The sequence below is a fragment of the Bolinopsis microptera genome, chromosome 11 (genome assembly GCF_026151205.1).
Source record: "Bolinopsis microptera isolate Bmic1 chromosome 11, MBARI_Bmic_1.0, whole genome shotgun sequence".
Classification (NCBI taxonomy): Eukaryota; Metazoa; Ctenophora; class Tentaculata; order Lobata; family Bolinopsidae; genus Bolinopsis; species Bolinopsis microptera.
The window spans coordinates 17962152-17987957 of NC_087082.1; the positions used below are offsets into that span (position 1 = coordinate 17962152).

The 25806-nt window shown below is 41.7% G+C and overlaps 3 protein-coding genes across 3 annotated transcripts in view; 2 read left to right on the forward strand and 1 right to left on the reverse strand.

The window, feature by feature from the left end:
- LOC134823189 (polyunsaturated fatty acid 5-lipoxygenase-like) overlaps positions 1–25806 on the forward strand; it is a 1185970-nt gene that overhangs the window by 408731 nt on the left and 751433 nt on the right. The gene's annotated exons all lie outside the window — the stretch shown is intronic.
- On the forward strand, positions 13334–16087 carry LOC134823710 (uncharacterized). Its single transcript, XM_063835242.1, has one exon. It carries the CDS (start codon positions 13334–13336, stop codon positions 16085–16087), a length of 2754 nt encoding a protein of 917 aa, XP_063691312.1.
- LOC134823184 (dipeptidyl peptidase 4-like) lies at positions 16390–25221 on the reverse strand. Its single transcript, XM_063834567.1, has 20 exons — positions 25147–25221; positions 24159–24262; positions 23752–23871; positions 23446–23540; positions 23019–23128; positions 22783–22885; positions 22503–22635; positions 22149–22303; positions 21882–22027; positions 21619–21676; positions 21421–21515; positions 20944–21132; positions 20632–20701; positions 20325–20465; positions 19969–20140; positions 19682–19853; positions 19234–19343; positions 18651–18787; positions 18276–18441; positions 16390–16928 (listed from the first exon to the last, which is right to left on the reverse strand). The coding sequence occupies exons 1-20, from the start codon at positions 25176–25178 to the stop codon at positions 16804–16806; spliced, it is 2433 nt and encodes an 810-aa protein (XP_063690637.1). The 5' UTR covers positions 25179–25221; the 3' UTR covers positions 16390–16803.

Consider the following 25806-nt stretch of genomic DNA (forward strand, 5'->3'; position numbering starts at 1 on the left):
GGGGGGGGGGGGGGGGGGGGGGGGGGGGGGGGGGGGGGGGGGGGGGGGGGGGGGGGGGGGGGGGGGGGGGGGGGTTCGCACCTAAGACAAAATTAAAAAAAAATTTGGGCAAGGAAAAAAGGGGAAATTGGGGGCTTGTAGGGAAATTTTCGTTTTTTTCCCCATTCCCCGCGAAAAATCACGATTTTCACTTTTATTTGCCGCGACAAATTGCGATTTTCTCAGACCCTCGCGCCCAAATTGACATTTCCCTTTTAAAATTGAGGCCCAAAGCGCTATTTTCCTTAAAAATCTGGGTCGGGGGCCTTTTATTAGGCGTTCAAGTTGAGACACAGTTAAAAAAATTTAAAACTGCGGAGTCCCCTAAAATGCTATACAGCAAAAACAGAAAGCCCCAAACCAAACACTCCCCCTACGATCCAAACCACCCTAAAAACTCTCACTCTCTCTTTTCAACCCTCATTCCCCACCCTCTTGGGCACAAAAACCTTTCTAACCTATTATGCCCCCCTTAGGGGGTTCCACAAGCCCAAGGGTACATAGTTAGAAAAAAAAACAGAGAAGCCTTGTTGCCAAATCAAGGACTGAAACAGTGCAGCGAAAAAACGGATATACTTCTCCCTTACAGTCAGCGAGTGACAACTTTTGACTGTGTCTTTTGGGGCCTTGCCCACCCCCTTCGCTATTGCACCCGCCGCCCGTATTACTCACATGCCACCCCCGGGGTTTAGTATAAAGTTTTAGCAATTCACCCAAGATGGGAGAGCTCATTTTGCAATTTGAGTCAACAGAAAACTCAGGGGGCATGGATAAAATCATCAGTTACCAACCTGACACCTTTCGGGCTTTAATCGCAATAGGGTTTCCGTCGGGCGCCCCAGCATCCCCCCTGGAACCACCATCGACCCGAGAGTCACTTGGGAACCCGTTAGAGCTCAAAAAGGGCGACGAGATAATTTTATGGTTTCCTCTAATTTATGTGCTCTAAAGCTCCAACCTTCCTAAACTCCCACCCCTCTTTCTCGATAAAAGTAAATCCCGGAACAGGGGGCTGGCCTTTTCCCACTGTTCCGTCCCAGCTTCTTCAGCTCTCTTCCTCAAAACCCAATCCCCTCGCAGCTTCTCCAAACTCTGCGATGCGCAACCCTTTCCCCTAGCTCCAACTTCGACTGCGGCATTAAACGCCCCAAAACCTTTCGCCTGAATCTCACCCTGCAGACCATGTTCGGTCGAGTTTACTCGTGCGATTCAGCGACCGCTTTTTCAGATGGTACTGTTGCTCCCCCCAAATAACTGTCTTGCCGACCTTGAGAATACACAAGGCCCCGGCCCTCACCGTTTTTTCCCACAATTCCGGGGAAACTTAAGTCCCCCTCAAGGTTGACGCACTATCCATCCGATCCCCATCAGGACCCCAAAACCACGACTTCCTTGGGTCGTCTGTACCTGTTTTTTTTTTTCCCAGCGGGAACAAAATAAATGAATGTCTTCCATTCCCGCCTTGTTCTTATAAGGTTCCTCGGCGACACAAGGAAAACAACCTTTCAGAGATCTGCTTCAGAAACTTGTCGGCCGCCATCAAACCCTTCCTTGACAAAGGGGCCCACCTACACCACCCAAAAATGTGTAAATGGTGCCCCCCCCTCTCCTCACATAACTTGCACTCCCCCCTCATTTTTACTCCATTTGGGAAAACCCATAGAGGGGTTAAGGGGGTGCCACCACCCTTTAGCAGAACCCAATAGTGAGCCCCCAATTTAAAAAGTGTATGCCAGCTAAAAATTTCCGTCTTCATTACGAGCTCCCCTCCACTCCCCCCCCTGCTCGCTCCCCAAGAACCACTTGCACCTCCCTCTCTTTTTCAATGTTCTCCTTCACTCTCGATACCCCCCTTCTCTTTCCCGACCCACCTCCCCCAAGGGTTTTTTTCCGTCCCCAAAACCGTGCCAACCTTTTTTGGGGTTTGCCCCCACCCCCTCGCCCGATTCACAGCCAAAATCTCTTCTGGCCTTTTCCCAGTTCTGTCTAGGCCTCCAAACTCTACCGAACGAATTTGGGGGCGGGGATGTTTTAATCAGGTCATCCTTAATGTCGATAAGATTGCAACGTCGCACTTCTTATATTCCTGTATCGTCAAGCTGCTCACCGGTAAGGCCAACGGGATGTTTGCTGAACAGACAAAGCCCACTCAGAGGTGCCCCACCCCTAACCACTTTCTGAAAAAACGTTGGTTTTCGTTCCCATCGGGTAATTTTTTGTGAAGGGAATTTCATAGAGGGAAGAGGCCACTTCATTTTGGAAGGACCAGATGTATCCCCGCATTCGGACCCGTAAGGAACTTTCATGGGTCCCCGAAAAAAATGTTTTAAGGTCGCCCTTTTGGTTAGTCGATGATGATTTGTCATTTCCTTCCACTTTATCCATCTCCCGGGAAATTTTTATCGCTTCCTGAACATTCGGAACACCTCACCACCAACGCAAACAAAAATCTCTCTCCCCCTCCTCCTCTCCTCCCAATACCTCCCAAACCCCCTCACCCCACTCCCTTTTCAACCCATGCCTGGTTTGGGGGACTTTAACTTAAATCTGGCCCGCCCCCATACTTCTGAAACACATTGATAACGTTTGCAATCTTCTCACGTGCGGGGGGTCAGACGTATCGCCCATAAACAGCTTCAATTGTTTTGGGTGTGTCATCCTTATGACTCAATCTTTCGGAATTTTAGACTTTAGGTGTCATGCCCAAGGGTTTTTCATGCACAAGAAAAAACAAGATGACTGATATCAACACCCCATGAAGATCCTATCCAAACTGCTGCCATTGAGTCAGTTTTTGGGGAGAACCTTCCGAATCCCCGAAAAACCCCGTAGGATAATTTTTGAAACCTTCTCGGGGACGTTGTAGAAAGGAGGCCCGGGAAATCAAACGGGGGGTACGCTCCGTAAGCGTTAGGGGTAACCATACACACTCAACCCTTTTCTTACCTTTGCCTCCTTCAAACCCCCCACATGGCACCAAAATGTCCGGCACCCAGGGACCCCGGGACACCCCCCTTTGTAAAAGGGGGTTTAAAATACCTTCGAGACAACAAAGCTGGTAAACCTTTTCGCCAGGACGCCAAATAGATTTTTCCCCTTAAATTTTACCCAGGGAAATGGCGTCCTGAACTGGTGAAAAGTCGCCATCCCCTTGGTGTAACACCCTCGAAATCCTACAATTGTCGGAATTTCTTCAACATATCCGTTCTTAGCGGTCCCAAGATTTTGGCAATACCAGACATCTCTTGTACACTGGTACGGGATCCCTTGTTACCGGGCACTCTTCTCCTTCCTTTTTACAACCTCCTCAACACTCCTTCTTGGATACCGTTGTGAGGTTCAAAGGCAACAGAGGGTTCAGGAGCACACTCAGGTAGACCCTCAAGGTATACCAGGGGCTGCTGCCGGGCTGGATCTCCGTATGTTCTGGCCAAGTGATCATCTAGCTCCTCCTTTGAACACTTAAGCTCACCCACTGGACTTGGATTTAGCACTCCCTTGACTGTCTTGAAAGGGTCGCGTCCAAAATCCCCTCTAACTCTCCTTATCTCTCTCTGCTTCTGTCTCCTTTTCTCAGCCTCCTCAACTTCATCAAACGACCAGCCAACACTCTCATAATGCTTCATACCATCCTTCTCTATCTCACTCCTTGCCTTCCTTTTCTTCCTCCTCAACTGCTTCCTCTTTCCAATCAGGCTGTCAATCTCCTCCCTTCGTCTGTTCTTAAAGCTCATGGACTTCTTTCCACTACCAGCACCTACTTCAACAATACCAAACAACTTGACACCCTCGTCGTACAACTACATCACAATGACTCACCATCTTCTCTTGAATGGTTTCCGCTTGAGAACCACTGCAAACTTCTCTACCACACATTCATCAAACCTTACTCCATCGACCATCATTGGACGCCGGCCACTTCACCTTGTCTCTTTTGCTAGCAGGTGGTTCGACTGAAATTCTTTTGTCAAGGAGAAGCCCGGATATCTCTAGCACTGTGGTTGTTTTCCTGGCTAGATACCTCCGTCGAAGTTACAGGCATACTGCAGCCGACGACTCCCCTTCCCAAATGCACTTCATTCGACCCCCGATGGATAAACCCTGCCTTTGACTGTGCAAACCGACGTCCACATACCAGATACAACTCTGTCCCTCTCCTGCTTCAACCGTCGAGGACTCTCGACTACCTAAGTTTGTCCTTTTCCGGAGTACAGGTAAGTGGAGGGATGCCTACAAAGCCTTTAATTGTTAACCCGGGCAACTCGTCTCTAAATAAAGACACCCGGGCCTTAGAGAAGCAGGAGGGCGTGGGTACCGATGTAGGCTGAGGTAGCCACTTTTATGACCCCGTCTGACGTCTCTATTGCAGATCCGCCTGCAGGCTCCGACCACTACCCAACCTAAAGACCAAAACCAGGGCATACTATCTGTCTTATCATATGGGTTCTTACCCCATGGTAAGCTGGCCTATCCAGCAGTATTCCACAAAGCAGAGTTGAGACACAGTTAATAAACTGCGGAGTGACTAAAATGCTATACAGCAAAAACAGAAAGCTCCAACCAAACACTCCACCTACTGATCCTAATCACCCTAACAACTCTCAAGCTCTCTCTCTTCAACCCTCATTCCCTCACTCCCTCTTGTGCACAAAACCATTCCTAACCTATGTATGTCCCCCATACGGGTTCCACAAGCCCAACGGTACATAGTTAGACGAAAAACAGAGAAGCCTTGATTGCCAGATCAAGGACTGCATCAGTAGCAGCAGCGAAATACGGATATACCTTCTCCCTTACAGTCAGCGAGCTGACAACTATCTGACTGTGTCTTTTAGGCCTTGCCACACCACCTTCGCTATTGCATCCGCTCGCCCGTATTCACTGACACATGCCACACCTGGGTTTAGTATGAAGATGTACGCATATTCACCCAAGATGCGGAGATGCCTCAGTTTAGCAAGTTGAGATACAACAGCAAACTCACAGGAGCATGGATCAGAATCATCAGTTACCAACCTGACACCGTTTCGGGGCTTTAATCGCAATACGGTTTCCTGTCAGGCGCCCCAGCAGTCCACCCTTGAACCACCATCTGATCCGAGAGTCACTTGAGGAGACCCGTTAGAGCTCGCAATTGGCGACGAGATAACGTTTATGGTTCCTCTAGATGTTATAGTGAACTCTCAAGCTCCAACCTTCCTGAACTCCCACTCCCTCTTTCTCGATAACAAGTAAATCCATCTGGAACAGTGGGCTGCCTCTTTCCCACTGTTCCGTACCAGCTTCTTCAGCTCTCTTCCTCTAAATCCAATCCTCCTCGCAGCTCTCTCCAAACTCTGCGCAACCACTCCCCTAGCTCCAACTTCGACTGCGGCATTATAACAGCACCAACCTTTCGCCTGAATCTCAGCCTGCAGACCACTGTATCGGTCGAGTTTGTACTCGTGCGATTCGGCGATCCGCTCTTCAGATGGTACTGTTAGCTCCACCAAATAACTGTCTTTGCCGACCTTGAGAATATCACAAGGTCCGGCCTCAGCCGTGTTTCCACAATCTCACTGGGAAACTTAAGCTGCCCCTCAAGGTCTGACAGCACTATCCAATCCCGATACCCACTCAGGATCCCAAAACCACGACTCTCCTTCCGGTCGTCTGTACCTGCTTTTCTTTTCCCAGCAGGAACAAAATCAATGAACTGTCTTCCATTGCCGGCCTTGTTCTTATAAGTGTTCACTCGGCGATCACAATGGAAGACAACCTGTTCAGAGATCTGCTTCAGAACCTTGTCGTGCCGCCATCTATACCTTCCTTGACTAAGGGCCACCTTACACCCAGCCAAAATGTGCTGAATGGTGCCCATCCTCTCCTCACATAACTTGCACTTCCCATCCTCATCTTCACTCCACTTGGAAACCATAGAGGGGGTTAAGAGGGTGCCGTACACAGCACTTAGCATGAACCCAATAAGTGAGTCACCATACTTAAAAAGTGTATGCCAGCTCAAATCCGTCTTCATTACGAGCTCTCTCCACTCACCCCACCTGCTCTGCATCTCCAGAGAACCTACTTGCACCTCCCTCTCTCTTTCAATGTTCTCCTTCACTCTCAGCATAACCTCCCTCTCCTTTCCCGCTCATCCATCCTCTCCCAAGGTTTTTTCCAGTCACCAAAACCGATGCCAACTCTTTTTTGAGGTTGCGCCATCCCTCGCACCGATTCACAGACCAAATCTCTTCTGGCCTCTTCCAGTTCTGTCTCAGGCCTCCAAACTCTACCAGAACGAACTTGGGGCTGGACTGCTTTAATCAGGTCATCCTTAGATGTCTGATAAGATTGCAACAGTCGACACTTCTCTATCTTCCATGTATCTGTCAAGCTGCTCACCGGTAAGGCCACACTGGATGATTGACTGAACAGACAAAGACCACTCAGAGTGTGCCCCACCCCTAACCACTTTCTGAGGAAACTGTTGGTATTCTGTTCCCATCTGGTAACTGTTGTGAACGGAATATCATAGATGGCAAGAGGCCACTTCAGTTTTGGAAGGACCATGTACTGATATCCCCAGCACTTCTGGAGTCCAGTAAGGGAACTTTCATCGAGTCTCCGAAGAAAAGTGTTAAGGTCGACCTTGGTTGAGTCGATGACTGATTTGTCATTTCCTTCCACTCTTATCCATCTCCCAAGGAATTTTATCGGCTTCTCTATATAAGTATATAATGAAACCAATCACATCCACAGCCTTCCGAATGTATAGGTAAGGACTTCAGAAAACCGAAAAAATGTTTTCAGCTCATAGTCATAATGATCAAGGTAGCATGAAACATGAACTAAAGTAGTTTCTAGAAAAACTTTGAAAATGTTGACTTAGAAAATGTCTGGTCCCAGTCATTCTTGATACGTACCTTTTATCTGAATGCAGAGCTCCCGCTTCCGAGCTCGTATTGCGAAAGGAAGGCCTGCCTTCCGAGATCGCATTACAAAGGGGAACCATCGAGGCTAAAATCGTATAGCGAAGGGTAGGACCCTTTTCGAAAACCGAAAAAATATTTCAAAATTTTTTGAAACCTAAATAAAAAAGTTGGCCCTTTTTGGCCCCTTGCCCAGATTTTATGGGGGGGGCGATGGCCCCCCCCCCCCCCCCCCGCTTCCTACACCCCAGCCTGTACTCCTGATGCAGATGTTTAACCAAATAAATCGACTTTATAGTGCAGTAAATGTAAAACCTATTATCGAGTGACGGGTAATCACAAAACTGACAGAGCAAAACTCCCAGCGATAAACTAAATATTCCTGATTATGATACGAATTAAATGAGTAAAGACCTCAATTTACGAGCTTGGGAAGGAATAACGCGGTCATGTCGTTAGGCCATTATATGATTTAGGTCAGTTAATTCGGACAGCAATAAATTACTGTGAAACTGAAACATCTGGTAGTGGTATCACGTGAACTATCCTGATATATATCAAAAACCCCCAGGTATCATGATATCAACTACTTTTCCTAGAATTTCTAAATTAAAAATGCAAATGATCGCACAAATTTGATGGTTCGACTGAAATAAAATCAAGTATTGCTGCGAAATTGAAAGTTTTGATGTCTTAACAAGTTATTAAGTTATAATTTGACATTTTACATGATTTTACTTAACTGATTTTATGCAAGGAACTTATGTGTATATTTAATAGGACTATAAAAATATTTAAAATTTATGTGTTTTTCTGAGATGAGAATCTTATTAAACTTTATAAAGATTTCACTAAAAATCAATATATAATTTCAATACAAGATTCTGAAGAAGCCTATTCAAACTTACACAAACAATATTTTCCTAAATTAGAGATAATTATTTAAAAAATACGATTTTCATATCAATCACACAAACTTGGCTACAACGTGGCTACAACTCGACCAGCTGCTAGCTGCAAACAACAGCAACTGGATCATCTGGTTGCGGGAAATACTAATAACACTATAGTATTATATGATTATAGTGAATTGCACAAGCTGTTCTGATGGCTCTGTTATTGGGTCGTGACGTCATGGTTGTCAGCAAGTATGCATGAACCTGTCATACTTCAGTAGTCAATAACTACACACCACTACTATTCAGTATTCATACTACCTATTCATACGATAGTATAGTTAATAACAGCACACCACTATTATTCATACTACCTATTCATACGATAGTATAGTTAATAACTGAACCCCACTATTATTCATACTGCATACTGCGTATTCATATTTCATACGATCGTATAGTTAATAACTGCACACCAATATTATTTATGCTACCCAATATGTTCCTATACGCAAATTTCTTCATTCTTTATATAATTTACACTTTATTTAATTAAAAGCACTGCATCACTACATGTGCCATAAATTACGTTATATTAGCCGGATTAACGATAATAACACGACGTGATAAATAGTAATGCGTCTCAGAGTTGATGCAGGTATAGGATGCAAATAAAATCCTTAAATTCATATCATGATCGGCAAACAATAAACGCATCGGCATATATATACTCTTTGCGATACAGAATAAATAATCGTTTGGCCTTGTAAAGACCAAAATATGCTGCTACCCATATTAGTGGGACTATAATGATGCGTGGGCTACTACAATAGTACAATAGTTACAACAGCTACAATATTACAGCTGTATAAAGCCGGTCCTAGCGTGCAGCATACTTAGTGGAAGTCTAATTTTGGCATTTGTCGAAGGATCTAACCATTTTATTTCACTTATACAAAACTGTATAGTTTTCAAGGGGTTAATCTGGTTTTAGGCGAATCTTGTTCAGAGATCGCTGTTTCATTACTCTTAGTCAGCTGGTGCAGCCTTTATACATACTTTTATATGTATATATTTACATATGAATTTTGCGAGCTCTTTAAATAGAAAAAACTTTTTTTTGGGTTAATTGGTCACGTGTCCATCACTGAAATATATGCATGGCCTTCAAAGTTTTACAACATCAACATGTATAATAATTTGTATATTGTATACAGTAGGAATTACTTACTGTCACGTAAGTATGATTATACAAAACCTTGGTTATTTAAAAACATGACATGGAAGTACGCAGAGAACGTCACAATATAAGTACAACCAGAGCTTTGCGTGTAGCCTAATTGCTAATATTATGTAAAGCTTGGTTTACTCCTAGGACATGTCCTAATTTCATCGTAATAGCACGCACATGCCGCCAAAACGTGAACGAAATAAGACGCCTCTGCAGCAGCAGCTGTCCCTATTACTCTATTATATAAGAGCATAAGGAAATGTTGCAGTCTAAACTTTAACAGCGCTAGAAGTAAGACACATATACCGTACCATGTCTACAAGGTTTAATATTGCACGTGTATTTCAGAGACAACAATTATCTCATTAACTTTTCAAAAAGTTAACTCTGGCATTGGTTTCCCCTGACAACTATAATAGTTATGCACGAGCAAACAACCGACCCTTATTGTGCACGTGCAAACTGCGGGGTTTATAAACCAGGTACGCAGCAGAGTGTATCCATATAAAGTATAGACAGATGTTGAGAAGTTTATAAACTAGCTTTAACACCGAGTATACTAGTTACTACTACGAGTAGTAGTAACTGGTGAGGACCAGTTACTACTACTCACACTATTCCTAAGCGAGCAGATCAGCTGCCAGGGGTGTATTTACAACGCTCATCACCGCTTCGAAAGTGGGGGGCTTATAAAAGTATAAACAACCACAAACCTCGCGTTGACACAAGTAAACGTAACATCCCCGAGATGTTACGATAAAACCTGCAAATCTCTCGTATACGCCAATTTCAAGACAGTAATCAAAGGCGAGGAGGTACCTGTAACATAACGAATAACCATAACTTGCCGACCAAACATTATGTAGCATTCATTAATGGATTGCGATGAGGGTAAAGATCTAGTGATTCCAGTCAGCTGCTCCTACACTCCCTATACAATCCAGTAATATGTCACGTGACACTTGTAGATAATCATGCCAGGAGCAGAGGTCCTGAGTGGAGGTCCTCAGCTCTTTCATTCTTCCGGGCTCAGTAAAATCATGAGGCAGGTTGTATAGGCAAAGAGCAAGTTTTGCAGGTATAGGCAAAGAGCAAGTCTTGTAAATAACGATTGTTGTTGGATTATGAGGCTATCTACGGTGGATCCAATGCAGTATATATAATACCAGGGTGTATATATTTAGTTTTTTGCTCTAGTTTTATCAGTAGCTTAATACTGTGTGTCATTAGTCTACTCTGTATGACTCTACTACAACAGGGGTCGCCTTGTTTAATCAGAATAGTTGGCAACTGGGCGCTCTACAGGAACGACAAATGACTACAAATGACTACGAATGACTACAAATGACTACAAATGACTACGAATGACTACAAATGACTACAAATGACTACAAATGACTCTTAATCTTATCTTGCTACACGAGGAGGCCGCCGATAAGGGGTTGCAACGTGTGTCAACTCTTATCTGAGAGAGAGAGAGAGAGATCCGAGCATTAAACGCACTTTGATTACATTTGCTATTATTAGTGTATTATCATATATAGACACTATCAGTTTCAAAGGGTTTAGTGGTGGCCGCATAAATTAATAGTGTGAGTTACAAAAGATCACAACAGCTCATGATAAGGGGTATTAAATGTACTTAAATCAAGAATCAAGTAGGAATAAGTTGTGTTTTTACTGATGACATCAGTAAAAACATCAGTGATGTCGATAAAGCATAAGGTATACAAGAATTACGCTCGTCGCCCATGTGTTTCCATCGATCGATTGAAATACTGATAGAAATCTGGTCGAAAAGTACAATGTCTGATTGTAAATCAGGTAAGTTTGAACATAAGTGAGTTAGTAAGAACGTGATGCTCCCTAATAAATATGAGCTATAATATTAATAAAGGGTGGATATTATCCTGAGGTTTCTGAGAAATTTAAAATCCGGATTGGAATATTATTTATGAGTTGCATAGTTGACATTTTTCTTGGATAGGAATTTGATAGAAATATTTGTAGATCATTAATACGATGTTGTCACATTGAAACGTTGAATAATTCCTTTCCTGATAAGAACCTTTTCCTTGTCGCATCAAACGGGATCAATAGAAATTTACCCAAGAAAAAATGTCTGAGAAATGGCACAAGAAAACATTTCTGAGAAATGTCATTATAAAACATCTGAAATTTGACGTATTCAAATACCAATTTTATCTGTATATCCACAGTTATTCACCATTGATTTGTTTGTCCTTAAATAGATTTTCGATAAGTTTTGGATTTAGATTGATTTGATGTATTGGGTCCAAGGAATTGCGGACATAGTTCACCATGCGTTTACCGTGTTTGGGTGCCCATCTTATTTTATAGATAGGGGCAATATTTTGAACGATTCTATTTTATATTAATTTATTGATGTACTCTGTAAAATTTGAAAAGTATTTAATAAAACAAGCCCGGACTGCGATTAACACAACGATACCATGATCTGTGGAGCACAAGTGATATATTCTCGTAGTCAATAAAACAATCACGGTCATCATGGTTGTCACCTGTCTCGCCGGAACTGACATGTTTCTTAACGGGTGATACTCGTAAAATATTTGTTCCAAATATTTGTTCCAGGACCGTCGACGAGTCCAACTCGGCGCGCGTCCTGGTAGGTTGTAAACCTACAAACATGTTTCTCATCACCATGAAACTACAAGACGCTACCTTCCTGCTAAATTGGAGGGATCAAAAAAGATTCAATTTGTTAAAATTGTGTGTATACATATTGTCTTGTATATACATTACACCATGGTTACGAGTTCTGAGAATGATGGCAGTGAAAAAGTTAAGATTATCATCGGGAAGCTTATTGATAAAGCTGAAATGCACGTTAGACCGGTTATTTCTGCTTTTGATAATTCTCAGTCGTGTGCAGCTAACACTAAGCGTTTTGATCGGTTTTCTCTCCCAATACTTGAAAATTGTGCGGAATTCTTAAGAATTTCTCTCGCTGACAAGGACAATTTCAAGATATTTACGAAGAAAACGCTTATGGATCGTCTTTATTGTGGTTTCCAAGCTTTGATGCCCTCTAAATGTGCGGAATGTAGTGAGGACTATGTGATCGACCACGAGCCAGATGATGCACCATGTTTCACATGTTTTCGGTGTTTTAAAGGCTCGCACAGCTGTGAACGGAACACGCTACTTCATCAGACCATATCAGCGATGAACACTCCTTCCGGCTTTGTGTGGCTATGTGACACATGTTACAGTGCTGTTGATCCGATCGAGTCCAGAAAGACAAGATCACGACATACATCTGCTTCAGATAATAATAGGAGTGGAGCTCTGTCCAGCAATTCTATTGGAGGAGATTTTTCTAATATCATCACCCCCTCTGGAGATGGGATGTCCTCTACCCACAACCCCCAACAGCAATTCGTGTCTTTCTCTGAAGAGAATTCAAATCAAGGAACTGAAAGAATCTGCCAGAAGTTCTTGAGCTGGAACTGTCCGCACGGAATTAGCGGAAAGAAGGCAGTGAATGGAAATTGTTGTCCCCTCAAACATCCCCGAGTTTGTAATCAGTATAGAGTGTCTGGGTTTACTGGTAAGAAGGGATGTATAAAGGGTAAAAACTGTGCATTTTTTCACCCTGATATTTGCAAGGTAGCACTCGAAAGAGGATCGTGTCTCAACAAAGAATGTTCCAAGTTTCACCCCCTTTCTTGTAGAAAGAAGAAAAAGGAAGAACCCACTCGGGACAGGAATCAGAGATCCGGTATGCAGACAACCTCTAACTATAAGTCTAACTCTTCTTCTAGTTCGAGTGGTTTTTTAGAGCTACGAGACTTGGTCACGGGGATGGCGGCCAAGTTAGCAGCTCTAGAAAAGAAAATGGATCAAAGTGCCCCGTCCTCAGTGTGCCACCCTCCAGCACAACCAGCGGGACAAATGTTCTACCCATCCCAAGCAGCTCCTGCGATGATGAGTTTAGGTGTTCCCAGGCTACCCCAGCACCAGACTCCCTTCTCTCTTCCCTCCTACTTCTAAACGCTAGGAGCTTAAACCCCTCCGCTAAGAGTGCCGGGAGGTGGAAGCTGCAGGACCTTATAGGTCACTTAGACGAGAAGCGACAGGACGGACACCTGTTTCCTTTTATCGCCATCACAGAATCCTGGCTGAAATCATACCACCATGATGCTCAGTTAGAGGTTCCAGGATACTCTCTATCTCGGTGTGATCGCAGTAAAAGGAGTGGTGGGGGAGTAATGCTGTACTCTCTATCTTCTATCCCAGTCTCCCTATCAGAGAGTTTTGATGATAGTGTTTGTCAGGGAATCATCAATCTCTACCCCTCTGCTAAACTCTGTGTTGCAGTGGCGTACAGACCTCCTGATGCAACGGCCGCCAGTTTCTCAAAACTATTGGACAGCTTTACTCATGTTATTGAGAACTGCGCTCCGAGCGACTACGACCTCTTCGTAACAGGGGACTTTAACTTACCACAGGTGGATTGGGAAACGCTCCAAATCCGAAGTGGGGGGACATCAGACTCCAACCTCTCCGCTCAGTGTTTAATACGGTTTATGTCCACTCACCTGCTCAGCCAGATGGTTACAACCCCGACCAGAGGGAGCAATGTGCTGGATCTGATAATGTGCAACAACGATCGGCTGGTGTGCGATGTAAGCTGTGAAGCTACAGAAATGTCCGATCACAACATGGTTAATGCTCTCCTCTCTTTTAACCCTGCATTACTCGAGGAAGCTAAGCTCACGTATCTGGACGAAATGAACTTTCGGGCTCTAGATTTTAACCATACTGATTTCGAGGAACTTAACGAAGCTCTCAGTAGTGTGGACTGGAAACAGGTTCGAGGTTCCACTACCTTTGAAGAATTTCCGATAAATTTTACACGTAAAGTGCTAAACGTTTGTCTTGAAAATGTCCCAAGGAAACGACCTCCTAAAGGAAAACCGAATGTCTACAACTCGCTGAGAAGGAAGAAGTCCAGACTCAAGAATCGTCTTTCAGCGGCAGAGTGCAGCGGCGACCATGCTCGAATGAAACAGCTTGAAGACGAAATCGGATTAATCAGCTTTGAGATTAAGGAAGCTATAGTACACCATTTTGATGAGGGCGAAAGGAGAGCGGTGAATAAGATAAAAGCTAATCCGAAATACTTTTATTCCTACGCGAAATCGTTCTCCAAAGTGAAGCAAAACATCACAACTCTTCTTAATAGTGAAAATAAGCTTGTCACAGAGAAAAAGGATCTTGCGAACATCCTCCAGACTCAGTTTTGCTCAGTCTATAGTGACCCTAACTGCCCCTACAAATCCATGCCTGAATTTGCGGTGCCGCCCATTACTTGTCGAGATAAAGAACCTGTCCTCACTCTCGACCACGTAAAGGACGCTATATCGGAACTAAAGCTTGACTCTGCACCGGGACCCGATGGCATCCCCTCCATCCTGCTGAAAAGATGTACCTCTAGCTTAGCGGTCCCTATCTATCTCATCTGGACAGAATCGATGTCGTCTGGCATCGTCCCAAGCTACTACAAGACCGGATATGTCACTCCTCTCTTCAAGAAAGGTAGCAGATGTGAAGCTGTAAACTATAGACCTGTGACGCTGACTTCTCACGTAGTGAAGGTGTATGAAAGGGTCGTCAGAAAGCACATGACCCAGTACCTTGATTCTAATGATCTGTTATCGGACAAACAGCACGGATTCAGGTCAAATAGAAGCTGTCTCACCCAAATGTTGGAGCACTTTGACGACATTTACGAAGGTTTCACGAAAGGAAATGACACCGATTCAATCTACCTCGACTTTGCGAAAGCTTTTGACAAAGTCGACTTGGATCTACTTCTTCTTAAGCTGAAAAGATATGGATTCCAGGAGAAGCTCTTAAGATGGATTCAATCCTTCTTAACTGGTCGTGACCAAGTTGTTGTCGTGAACGGTGTGCATTCAGACAGCGCTAAGGTGTTAAGCGGGGTGCCTCAGGGCAGTGTTTTAGGTCCACTGTTCTTCCTGTTGTTCATCAACGACCTAGAGGACGTGGTTAAGCATTCTAGAGTGAGCTTCTTTGCAGACGATACTAGGGTTTCCAAGCAAATTAGCTGCCTTGAAGACTGCCAACTTCTTCAGACTGATCTTTACAGCATTATAGATTGGTCCCTATGTAACAACATGAAGTTACACGAGCAGAAGTTCGAACTCCTAAACCACCTACACAATAAAAGGAACTTATCAAGTGAACTTCCCTTTTACGTAGAAAGTCTCCTCTACAAGGTTTCTAGTGACGTCACTCTTTATCCCGTAGAAAACGTTAGAGACCTTGGTGTAAAAGTGTCAAGCGATCTGAGCTGGTCTAAACACGTCGGGGATATGGTCACGAAAGCTAGAAGTAAACTGTCTTGGGTGTTCAGTGTGTTTAAGACACGGGATAAAGTGGTTATGATGACCCTCTACAAGTCTCTAGTCAGAATTTTATTGGAGTACTGTTGTCCGCTGTGGGACCCAGTCAAGACGACAGAGATTCAGCTTTTGGAGGGGGTCCAGCGTACCTTTACAAGCCGCATTGGTGGTCTATACAGCTTAAACTACTGGGAGAGGCTAGCTCAATTGAAGTTAATGTCCCTGCAACGGAGAAGGGAGAGATACATCATCTTGGTGATGTGGAAAACGTACCATAACGTTGTTCCAAATAGCTGTAGCATCGAGTTTGTGGAAACATCCAGATATGGCACTAAAGCAGTTGTTCCTTCTCTATCAAAGTCGAGTTCGATGAGAAACCAGACACTGTATGATAGCTCGTTCGCAGTAAAAGGATCCAAACTGTGGAATAAGGTGCCGAGTGAAGTGAAAGCCGAGAAAACGTTTGCCAGCTTCAAAGTCAGTTTGTCTAAGTTTCTTGCTTTGATACCGGATAACCCTCCGGTTTCCGGTTATACGTGCAGCTGGTCGAATTCCTTGGTAGACTACACGCCATCACGGTGGTCAGACATCTGATGACCCTTCCTGCTACGAGGATAAACCTTACCAAGTTACCAAGTTAGTTAGTTAACACCCTCCATGTTTCGCCAAGAAAATGGAAATATAAGCACCTCCAATTCTCCAAATACTGATCAATATAAGCACCTCCAATTCACCAAATACTCAAATAGCTCTAGGTTGATATACTTTGATTCGAGAAACCGCGACCAACTGTAATGTTTATCCGTTCTGAATCTGATGAACAAGCAAGTGGTATGGTTAAATGATAGAAACGTTTATAATTATTGTTGTTCGATGAAACAAGTAAAACAGCTAGCCAAGATAATAAACGGTACAAAATTACATTTAGGAATAGTCATTTACATTAGTCAACCAACTTATTATATGTATAAATGTTTTTAAAGTCCCAGAGTCAAATGAGCGATATGACCTGTTTAAAGAATAATATCGCGGCTCTTATCGCCAACCGAAAATACTAAATCTTCTGACAATTTGGTTTTTGAAGCATACGGTAAGATTAAAAAAGACTTACTTTCAGCAAACTTCAAACCAATATATTATTATATTAGCAATTAATCGTTATTCCCCAGTTCGTAGTACAAAATTTGTTAAAAGTGTAGGATATCAACATTATTAAACCTATCAAATCATGAAACTCATTAATTAAACTAATTAAATTTATTAAAGTTTGAGTTTTTCAGGTGAATTAGATTAGTAATTTATAAAGATTCCTAAAAGTCCGTTTTGTAGGTACCCAAATAGTCATCCTTCATGTTGAGAACGTCGAACAGCCAATCCCTCATCATTGTGTACATATGACGTCGGGTGTGCAGCCCCTTCAGGGAATGCGCTCGGTCTGAAAGTATGCACATATTATCCTTGTAATTTAGCCTATTGTAACAAACTTATCTATAATGGTTAAGGTATTGTATTGTATGCCATTGTGAACTAGGTGGTATCCTGCAAGTTTTCCGTTTTCTGACTCGACATGGTGAATGCAATCCGAAGGTGATCGTAGCCGTTACGGAAGACTATAAGTTCTTCATTTTCCTATAATTAATGATACAGAACGATAACATGTAAACCCCAGAAGTTTCCAGTATCGTTATGATTTATGAATCGGTACACTGATTGAGCTCGGTTTCACAAGACTTTATAGAACAAAGTAATGGTTAAAGTAAGAGTGCTGAAATTTGTCCACTATGCTGCTAATCAACAAGCTGGGCAAGGTTGCAGATTGAAGCTTCTGCACTTTGAGTCAAGCTTCAAGCTGCACTAGCTTCAGAACAAATTGCTGATTTAGTGGCAAATCATATTTCCAACGACTGACGATCATGTGTTCGTGCGCAATGCGCATAGTTTCACGAACATCCTTCCTTGCAGGCGATTAATTCAACTTATGTTAATTGTGGCGGGGCATCAAAGCGTACAATTTTTGAGCGATAATCTAGCTGCTACCACCAACATACGTTGCACTTTAACCAAGGTTGTTAAATACGTCAAATTTTCGTGAAAGAATACGACGTATTCGGTTCTAATAAAGAATACGTCGTAATACGCCGTAATACGGTAATTTCTATGGATTGTTAAATACGTCCACGAATACGCCATAATACGCCGTAATACGCTGATTTGTCAAAATTAAACATTACAGCTGCGCGCTACCCTCATCATTGATCATGCATTAAAGGAGTGCAGTTATACATGATAACTTAAATTTGTAATCAAATTTCATGGATAATCCGATAAGCAAACAATTTTTTGCGCGCACGACACACCTTTTCGTAATACGTCAATTTTCGAGGATTAATACGTATTCGTATTCCAATACGTATTCCCTCCTAATACGTATTTAACAACCTTGACTTTAACTCTTTAAGCAGTCCGGCTTATAATCCTGGATTGCAACTGCAAATTCGCAATTATTGCTGATGGGCTTGATAATTTCTGGGACTGAAAGTGGCCATCAAGTTACCGAGAAGGAGGGTAACGTGGTGGCGATCAAGTAATTTAACGGGAGGGTTATGTCATTTATTACAGAATCCTTGTAAATCCAACTTCCAGTACCGTGTAATTGGGTAAAAATAAGAGGATGACGTTAACCTTCAAGTTCAGAAAAATGAGAAGTTGTACCCATAATCACGGCTAAGTACTTATGCACTTGAACTAAAGTAGTTTTAAAATGATAAATTAATAAACTAACCAGTGTAAGCATGCATCCTGAACTGAATATCGTTCTCTACTAGCTCGAAAGCAAGACGAGCCGCGTTGGTGTAATGCACGTTGTCATCGGCGGTACCGTGTATCAGGAGATAGTTGGTACCCGTGAAGTTAGCTGCCTCGTGTAGACAGTCACCCTCATCGTACACCTTGAGAGGTTCAGTTATAAGCGGGTCCTTAGTAGCTAGGTCGCAGTTTAGAGCTATTTGGTATTATCTAACTAACCTTGGTAGGTCGCAGTTTAGAGCTATTTGGTAATAGTTTACATTGATTTTAGATAAAGAGGCTTAATGTAATTGCAAGATATCCAGTGGGCATTGTTCAGACACCATCACCAGTTACAGACCAGACCACATACCTTGTTGGTTGCAGGAAGACCCATGTATCTCTCAGTGTAGATAGTATCATAGAACCTGAAACTAGAAACCGGAGCAACAGCTATAGCAGCCTGCACTACCTTCCTCCCACTTCCTGCCACCTTAGAGGACAGAAAACCTGAAAAACAGGAGATTTTCATGTGACAGATGTGATTTTGTAGCTTCATCTTAATAACTTGCTACTAATGCTTGTAAGTCTGTAGCATTGCAGGAATCGTTTTGCTCTGCTTTAGCAAAGGCCGAATATGATTCAGATTTGTAATCAATAAGGTGACTATTAGTTATGAGATCCATTTTGCAAATGGCTCCGAGTTGCATTTGACGTAAAATCATTTAACTATGCGCCAAACGTGAGAAGAATTTCTGAACTCTAATAATCTCACGAAACAGCTATATTAGCAAATTTATATTAGCCGGATTTAATGCCAAATGTAATGCAGGATGAAAATAAAGACTTCCTAAATCGATTAGATATCGTAATGGCAATAGTTTAGTTAATTGCTTAACAGAACTGCTACAATACTTTAGAAGGTTACCCGATCTCAGAGTCGCGACAGTACCTACCTCCGTAAGACCAGCCCCAGATAGCCATCCTGGCATCGTCCACGTAATGGTACTGACTGATCCTCTCCAGGAAGTCTAGTGTGTCTTCCACTTCCGTCACTCCGAACTTTCTGGGAGGAAACTTTAGGTTAGGGGTTCCGGATTGGTTGGCCGGTAGAACCAGACAATGTTTACTCACAATATTACATAATTATATTGGCTATTAAAAAATCCACACAAGATCAAATGTTATATAATTAATTGTTAATCACATTGATCAGAATCTGGTGGTGATATTACTTCCTAAATAACATGTATTTCTCAATGAAGTCAGAATCTAATCTAACCAACTTCAAATAAAGTTTTATGAAATTATCAACATACTGTAATATAATTAATCGGGATTTATTCTGCTGATCCATATTCGGAAGACCCTAATCATGGTAAAATACAGCAGTTCATGTATCACCTGTAGAGTGGGAACCTGAAGTCGTCCCCTCGGCCTATAGTACCTCGTACATCCACGTGGTAAACAAGGAAACTCGGCTTGTCAGGATCACCGTTAGCTAAATAGTTGTGGAAGTCTTTCCTTTGGTCTCCGTACGGGAAGTAGTCTCTGACATTCCCCGAATCTGGACCCCCTGTCATATGATATTTTTAGCTTTAATCTATATCATCCCACTGCTCAGAAACATTGATATTCTTACTTCCTCAGCCGAACCTTTTAGACGCCCGGTAATTAACTGGCAGACATACCATAAACATAAACCAATACTGGGTATCGTTTAGTGCTGTTTTCATCAAAGTCTGGGGGAGAGATTCTCTGAACGTTAATGTCAAATCCTCCAATGCGTTCTGTCATATATTCCCTCTTGGGCAGGCTGAAGGTTCGCAGCATCATTTCTACATCGTAATTGGATTCCAAGACCTAGAAAAGAACGTTTTTTTATAGTTATGGACCTGATAAAATAATTATAAGCCATTCTAGTTCCTCTAAGCATCCTATTTCTTTCATTCAATATACATTTACGTCCGATACATATTCATATTAATTTTTCATTCAAAGCCTAAGCCAAGGTAACAAACGACTGAATAAAATAAAAACAACTCACATTTATCCACGGGGAGTCGACCTCCTTGAGCTGAACGTAAGGGGTAACAGGGCCGGCACAGGAGAGACGGTACATGGTCATGTCAGCACTGAAGGAGGCTCCCCCATACCCACAATACCCGTCACATGACAGACACGTGCTCTGAGGATAGGAGTCTTGCTACAAATCAAATTGTTTTCTTCTCGCCGATTAGAAAAACCAGTGGCAGTTCAATATTTACCACCACAATTGCCAGTCAATTTGATGAGTACAAACCACCAATAATACACATTATACATTATAATATACATTATACATTATCACTAACCTCAGCAGTTACAATGTTCAGCTGGAAGACGTGTCTGTACATCTGTCCCCCATAACTTGCATAGTAGAACCTGTTTTATGGTTAGAAATTATTCACTGTTTTTAAGATTAGTTTTAGGCAGTGACTAAGTTATAACCATACAAACTTGTGATTTTACACTTCATAAATTGAGTTGATAATCATATTTATTATGACTTGATCATACATGACTCTTGAAAAAAAGGAACAATATTAACCTAAAAAGAGCAGTTTCCCTTGGTCGTATTTTCGGAATCATCAGACAACACTAAACGTATAAACAATCTAACTTACAAATATTTCTTCTCTGCGGTGTTTATCGTACCGTACACGCTCAGCACATCAAATAACCCAGAGGTTAGGAACTTTCTGGACCAAGTACCATCTTCTTCCTTCGTGAAGAGACAAACATGTTTGAAGTTGCCCTCTATTCCTTGGTTGCTTGGTAGGAGGGTTGCGAAACTGTTTAACCCATCAAAGTACCTGTCAGGAGATGCAGATATATGGTTTGTATAATTCGTTCTGAAGAATGATTATCTCAGATACCACTACCAGCATATCTATAAGATCAGAGCATAAGTGTACAGCTATAGCCAAGAAGACTAGATGCCTTTATTCAAAGAAATTGTTCACTGGTTGTCTTTTTCACATTGTTTGCATTTGGTGACGAAATTTCTAACATCTTACAAAAAGGTATATAAGAAAAAAGCTTATGATGATCAAAACCAGATCAAAGGCTTCTTATAAAATCCTCAAAAAAGGTTCCCTTACCAATGAGGAGTTTTCCACCAATCAAGCCATCCTTCCTCGTGGCTGTCCTCGCCGAATATTTTCGTACAGCTGGTATCTGCCCTTGCTGCATTACACTGAAATAAATCGGTTAAGGAATGTTATCCAAAGTTCAAAAAGAAAACCTTGGAATCGAAAGAATGCAGATAAAAGGCATCAAGTTGAATGATATCTATGTACCTGATAAAATGAGATCTTTGTTTGTAGTCTGTTCCACCACTCACACACGACTGTATTCCTGTGGATGTGTTTTGTTTTAACACACTTCTGGTATCCTTATTATTAATTAGTCATTGTTATTCATCATATTTTATGTTAAGAAGTTAATTCTTTATTGACTTTTCTTCAAGCCCCAATCGAGTTAATTACCACTAATGTGTCATACGAAAGTAGGATTCAAAAATTTCACAAACGCTTAAAAAATAATTTAAACGGCAACTAACTCGTTAGCCCAAGAAACAGTATAAAGGTAGTGCTCTCCCCAATCCAGAACCTCTTGTGGGGTGGGTATCAGATACGCCTCCATATCACCCTCAGGGTCCTGTAGATCTGCCATGTAGGTCTGGATGGTAGGGTTCTTGTATCCAGCCTGGGTAGAGGGGGATCAGATGTGCAATGTCTTCTCCTCACCAGTTATTTGTGTGAGGTCGTGAAGTATTCCAGTTCGATTTCTCGCGCTATCAATAATCCTATCACGATAGTAAAATTACCTTGGGATACTCATAGTCTAATATAGTTGCGTAGTCCTCTTTTCCGTAGATAGGGAAGCGTACGTGTTGAACTCCTTTAGCGTTAGTTTTACTGAAGGCTATAAACCGACTGTCGGGTGACGGATAATTACTGTAATAACTCGCTACAACCTCCTCTGAAAGAAAGTGTGTTGTTAAGTTATAGGTAAGTTTTATTCTTATATTTGTTTCCCGTGATAACGAAGCAATCTACGTTCACAGATTCTGGTGTCACTTTCAATTTGTTGGGGTCACTTGACAGATCAATTTAGCATCCACTGTGTGAAGTGCGAACCTTAGGAACCTGATTAGGGAACCTTAGGGAACCTAACTTACCTTCGTAGACCCAGTCGGGGACTCCGTTAAAGATAACGTTATCCTCCCCATCAGATGTATGTCTAGTGTACGCCCCATCCCCAGTTGCCATGGGATCTGTCTTGGAGTACACATCAAACTCTGCTACTATCACCTGAGTTGATTCTGATCATGAATCACCAAGACTGGCAAGCAATTTAGGATCGAATGGTTGGAAAATGTAGGTTAAAAGTCATTGCTGATCGCCAAAGGTCCGTTTAACTTAAGGTTTAACTTAAAGTCAGTTCTGTTTTCAACCTACCACAGTGTGACCAGTTTTAGTAAAACCACAATATTGGACATTGTTGGTTCCGGTCGGATCAACAGTTACGTTTGGACGAGACCCATTGACAGATTCGTTATTTCTGGAAAAAATTAGAATGGTAAAATCTTATTTTCAAATAATACCGTTGATAGCAAGATGAAGAAAACATAAATTGAACACAATATATACACTGTACAGTAAAAGTAATCTTTATTATAAATTAATCTACTCACAAGTCTATAAGCCAGTAATTAGCATAAAAAGAATGCCGATATTTTGCTTTTGTTATTTGATAAAGTATAGCGTATTGCTCATCAGGTGATACTTCGAAGTCCATTCCAAACTGTGGATAAGATACTGATAGATGCTGGAAGCTTATAGGATTACTTAGAACATTAAACTATTAACAAATGAAACATGCAGTTGAGCTATACTGAAGGACTACGAACCAGTTTCAAGCTTGTCGCCCTGATAACATATTGAGCTCAGCTCGGTAAATGTATTTATTTGCAGCTGCGAAAATAATGTAAAACGTATGAGATTTAAAAAGGAATTTGATTAAAGACCATTTTTAGAAATTAATGTATTTTCTGTTAGATTGTGCACAAGAGGATAAAACTATAAACATCTAATATCAAAATGATCTTTAAAAATGATTACCAATTCTCTGATATCAAAGTATTTTTTTAATTTCTCCCCAGTCTTCACATTGATACTCCAAAAACCATCCTCAGTTGCTTCATAAGCATCGTGACCTGAAATCCACAAAAGTATATTAAAATCCTGCTTCTATGAGACAATTAAAGAATTAAAGTAAACATTATTGTAACACGTGATAAATCAACTTGAATTGCATTGCAAGGTTGCCTCGAAATGAGTCCTTTGGTTCGTAAATTTCAAGCACGGAGTCATCTTAAAAATATATATAAACCCCATCCCTTTATATGGACATGAAGGTTGTCTCACCTGACTTGGCCCAGTGTATGCCTGCATACTTTGGAGACAGCGTCAAGTTAAAGACATCTTCCCACTGGAGGTATTTCGGGCCGCTTTCCTCAGCGTCTCCTAAATTCAGCTCTGTGCAGCCTGAAATAGAGGGTTTTTTGCTGAAATAGTAAAATAAACTATGAGTGTAATGACCCTTAAAAAGGATTTTGATTTAACGGTGATATAATTACAAAGGCATCTTTTTAACGACGTCAAAATTAAACTAATACAAAAAATCACGCACAAAAATCACGTGCTAACAGTCAGCCCTTAGTCACGTGCTAACAGTCAGCCCTTAGTCACGTGCTAACAGTCAGCCCTTAGTCACGTGCTAACAGTCAGCCCTTAGTCACGTGCTAACAGTCAGCCCTTAGTCGGCTTCTTACCTTCGCAGAGAGCAGATGAACCAAGAAACAGGGCTTGAAGCGTGAGGCACGCTAACAGAAGCATAACCAGTACTACTACTGTTCTCTTTGATCCTGATCCGATACTTAAGCAGGGGAGGTGCTGGTTAGAAACGAGCTTATAACCAGAATATTCGGGGAACACAAAACAGTTCAACACTTTCTGGTCGGTATGATACACAAAGTTATTGAATAAAGTTATTGAATAAAGTTATTGAATAAAGGTGGGTAAATTAAAGTTTTACTGTATAATCAGGTGTAAAAAGAAAAAGGAGAAGAATTGATTGTACAGATGTATGAGAGTATGAGGTTGACAATGACCAGGACGTACAACTATTAACTAATTGTACGTATAATTAACTGTACTTTTAGAACTATAACTAGACCCCACAATGTACGAAAGGGTAAACGGTTTCTTATTCACCTATTTACGTTTCTGCCACCAACCCCCCCCCCCCCCCCCCCCCCCCCCCCCTTTTTTCTAAATTCCCTTAGTAGAGAAGGGCATAAGGAAACCGGAAAATCATCTAGAAAGTTCGAAAATTTGACAGTTAAACACAATAAATGGTCATCTAGGATACGTGAGAGCATGAAGTTCAGGTTCTCTAAGTCTAAGTGTTCGGATCGAATAACCACATTTATATACGGTTTAGAATACAAAACGATGTCCGAATAATAATATAGTATCATTTAACCTAAACGACTAAACACTAAACAGGTAGTCGTGTACAATGTACATTTGAAAATTCAGTTTTTGTCGCCATGCTCAGATCCAGATGGAATGCTTTGTTTGCCGAATTACCGCGAGCGTGTGGATATACCAATTTTCTGACAATAGTCTATCAGTCATTCAGAATTTTGACTTTGAGAGATGATAATGTATAAATCTTATTGTGTTCGAGTTTAACAAACCATCAACCCTCATGGTCATTATAGCTGGTGATCTCTTCATACTTTAAGTTCTACTTACCATCTAAATATGTCCAAAGAAGGACGACCCATGATGCAGATCTAACACTCTAGCAGGGAGTCCCTACATCTCTCCACTCCACATTTTACAACAGATCCCTCCGCAACCCACAGAAGTGCACAGAGCAAGTACGATCAGCAAATCATGGCGAAAGCTCGAGATTGAGTACATTTGACAGTGATGAGTGAATGCCTTAATAAGTTAATAACGGTCAATGCCTATTGCCTTCATAAGCGAATCCTCATGGGATACAGCTATTATATATCACATATATTATATGTAAATTAGTATATGCATGTATAATGTATATAATTATATACATTACGTATATACTGTAAGTGTAAAGACGTAGTGATATTTGAGTAGTACAACTCAGCTTTTATTGAAGTACTTTTGACGTAATAATGAGCTGCCAGTATCATTATCATCCTCTTTAAATGAGCTGCGAACAGATTTACATAGTTATATATTGCGCATATTTTTATTTGGAATAAATTCTTCAAATGAATTTAAAGAATTATGAAATATTTGAGGCAACGAAAAGCTCGCAATTAATTTTGCTTTAAAAGTACGTTAAATGCGTGGTGCTTTAAATATTACCAGCAGGAAAAAGTACTAGCAGGAATCCGTCTAACCCTAAAGACAAAGTGGTGTCAAGAC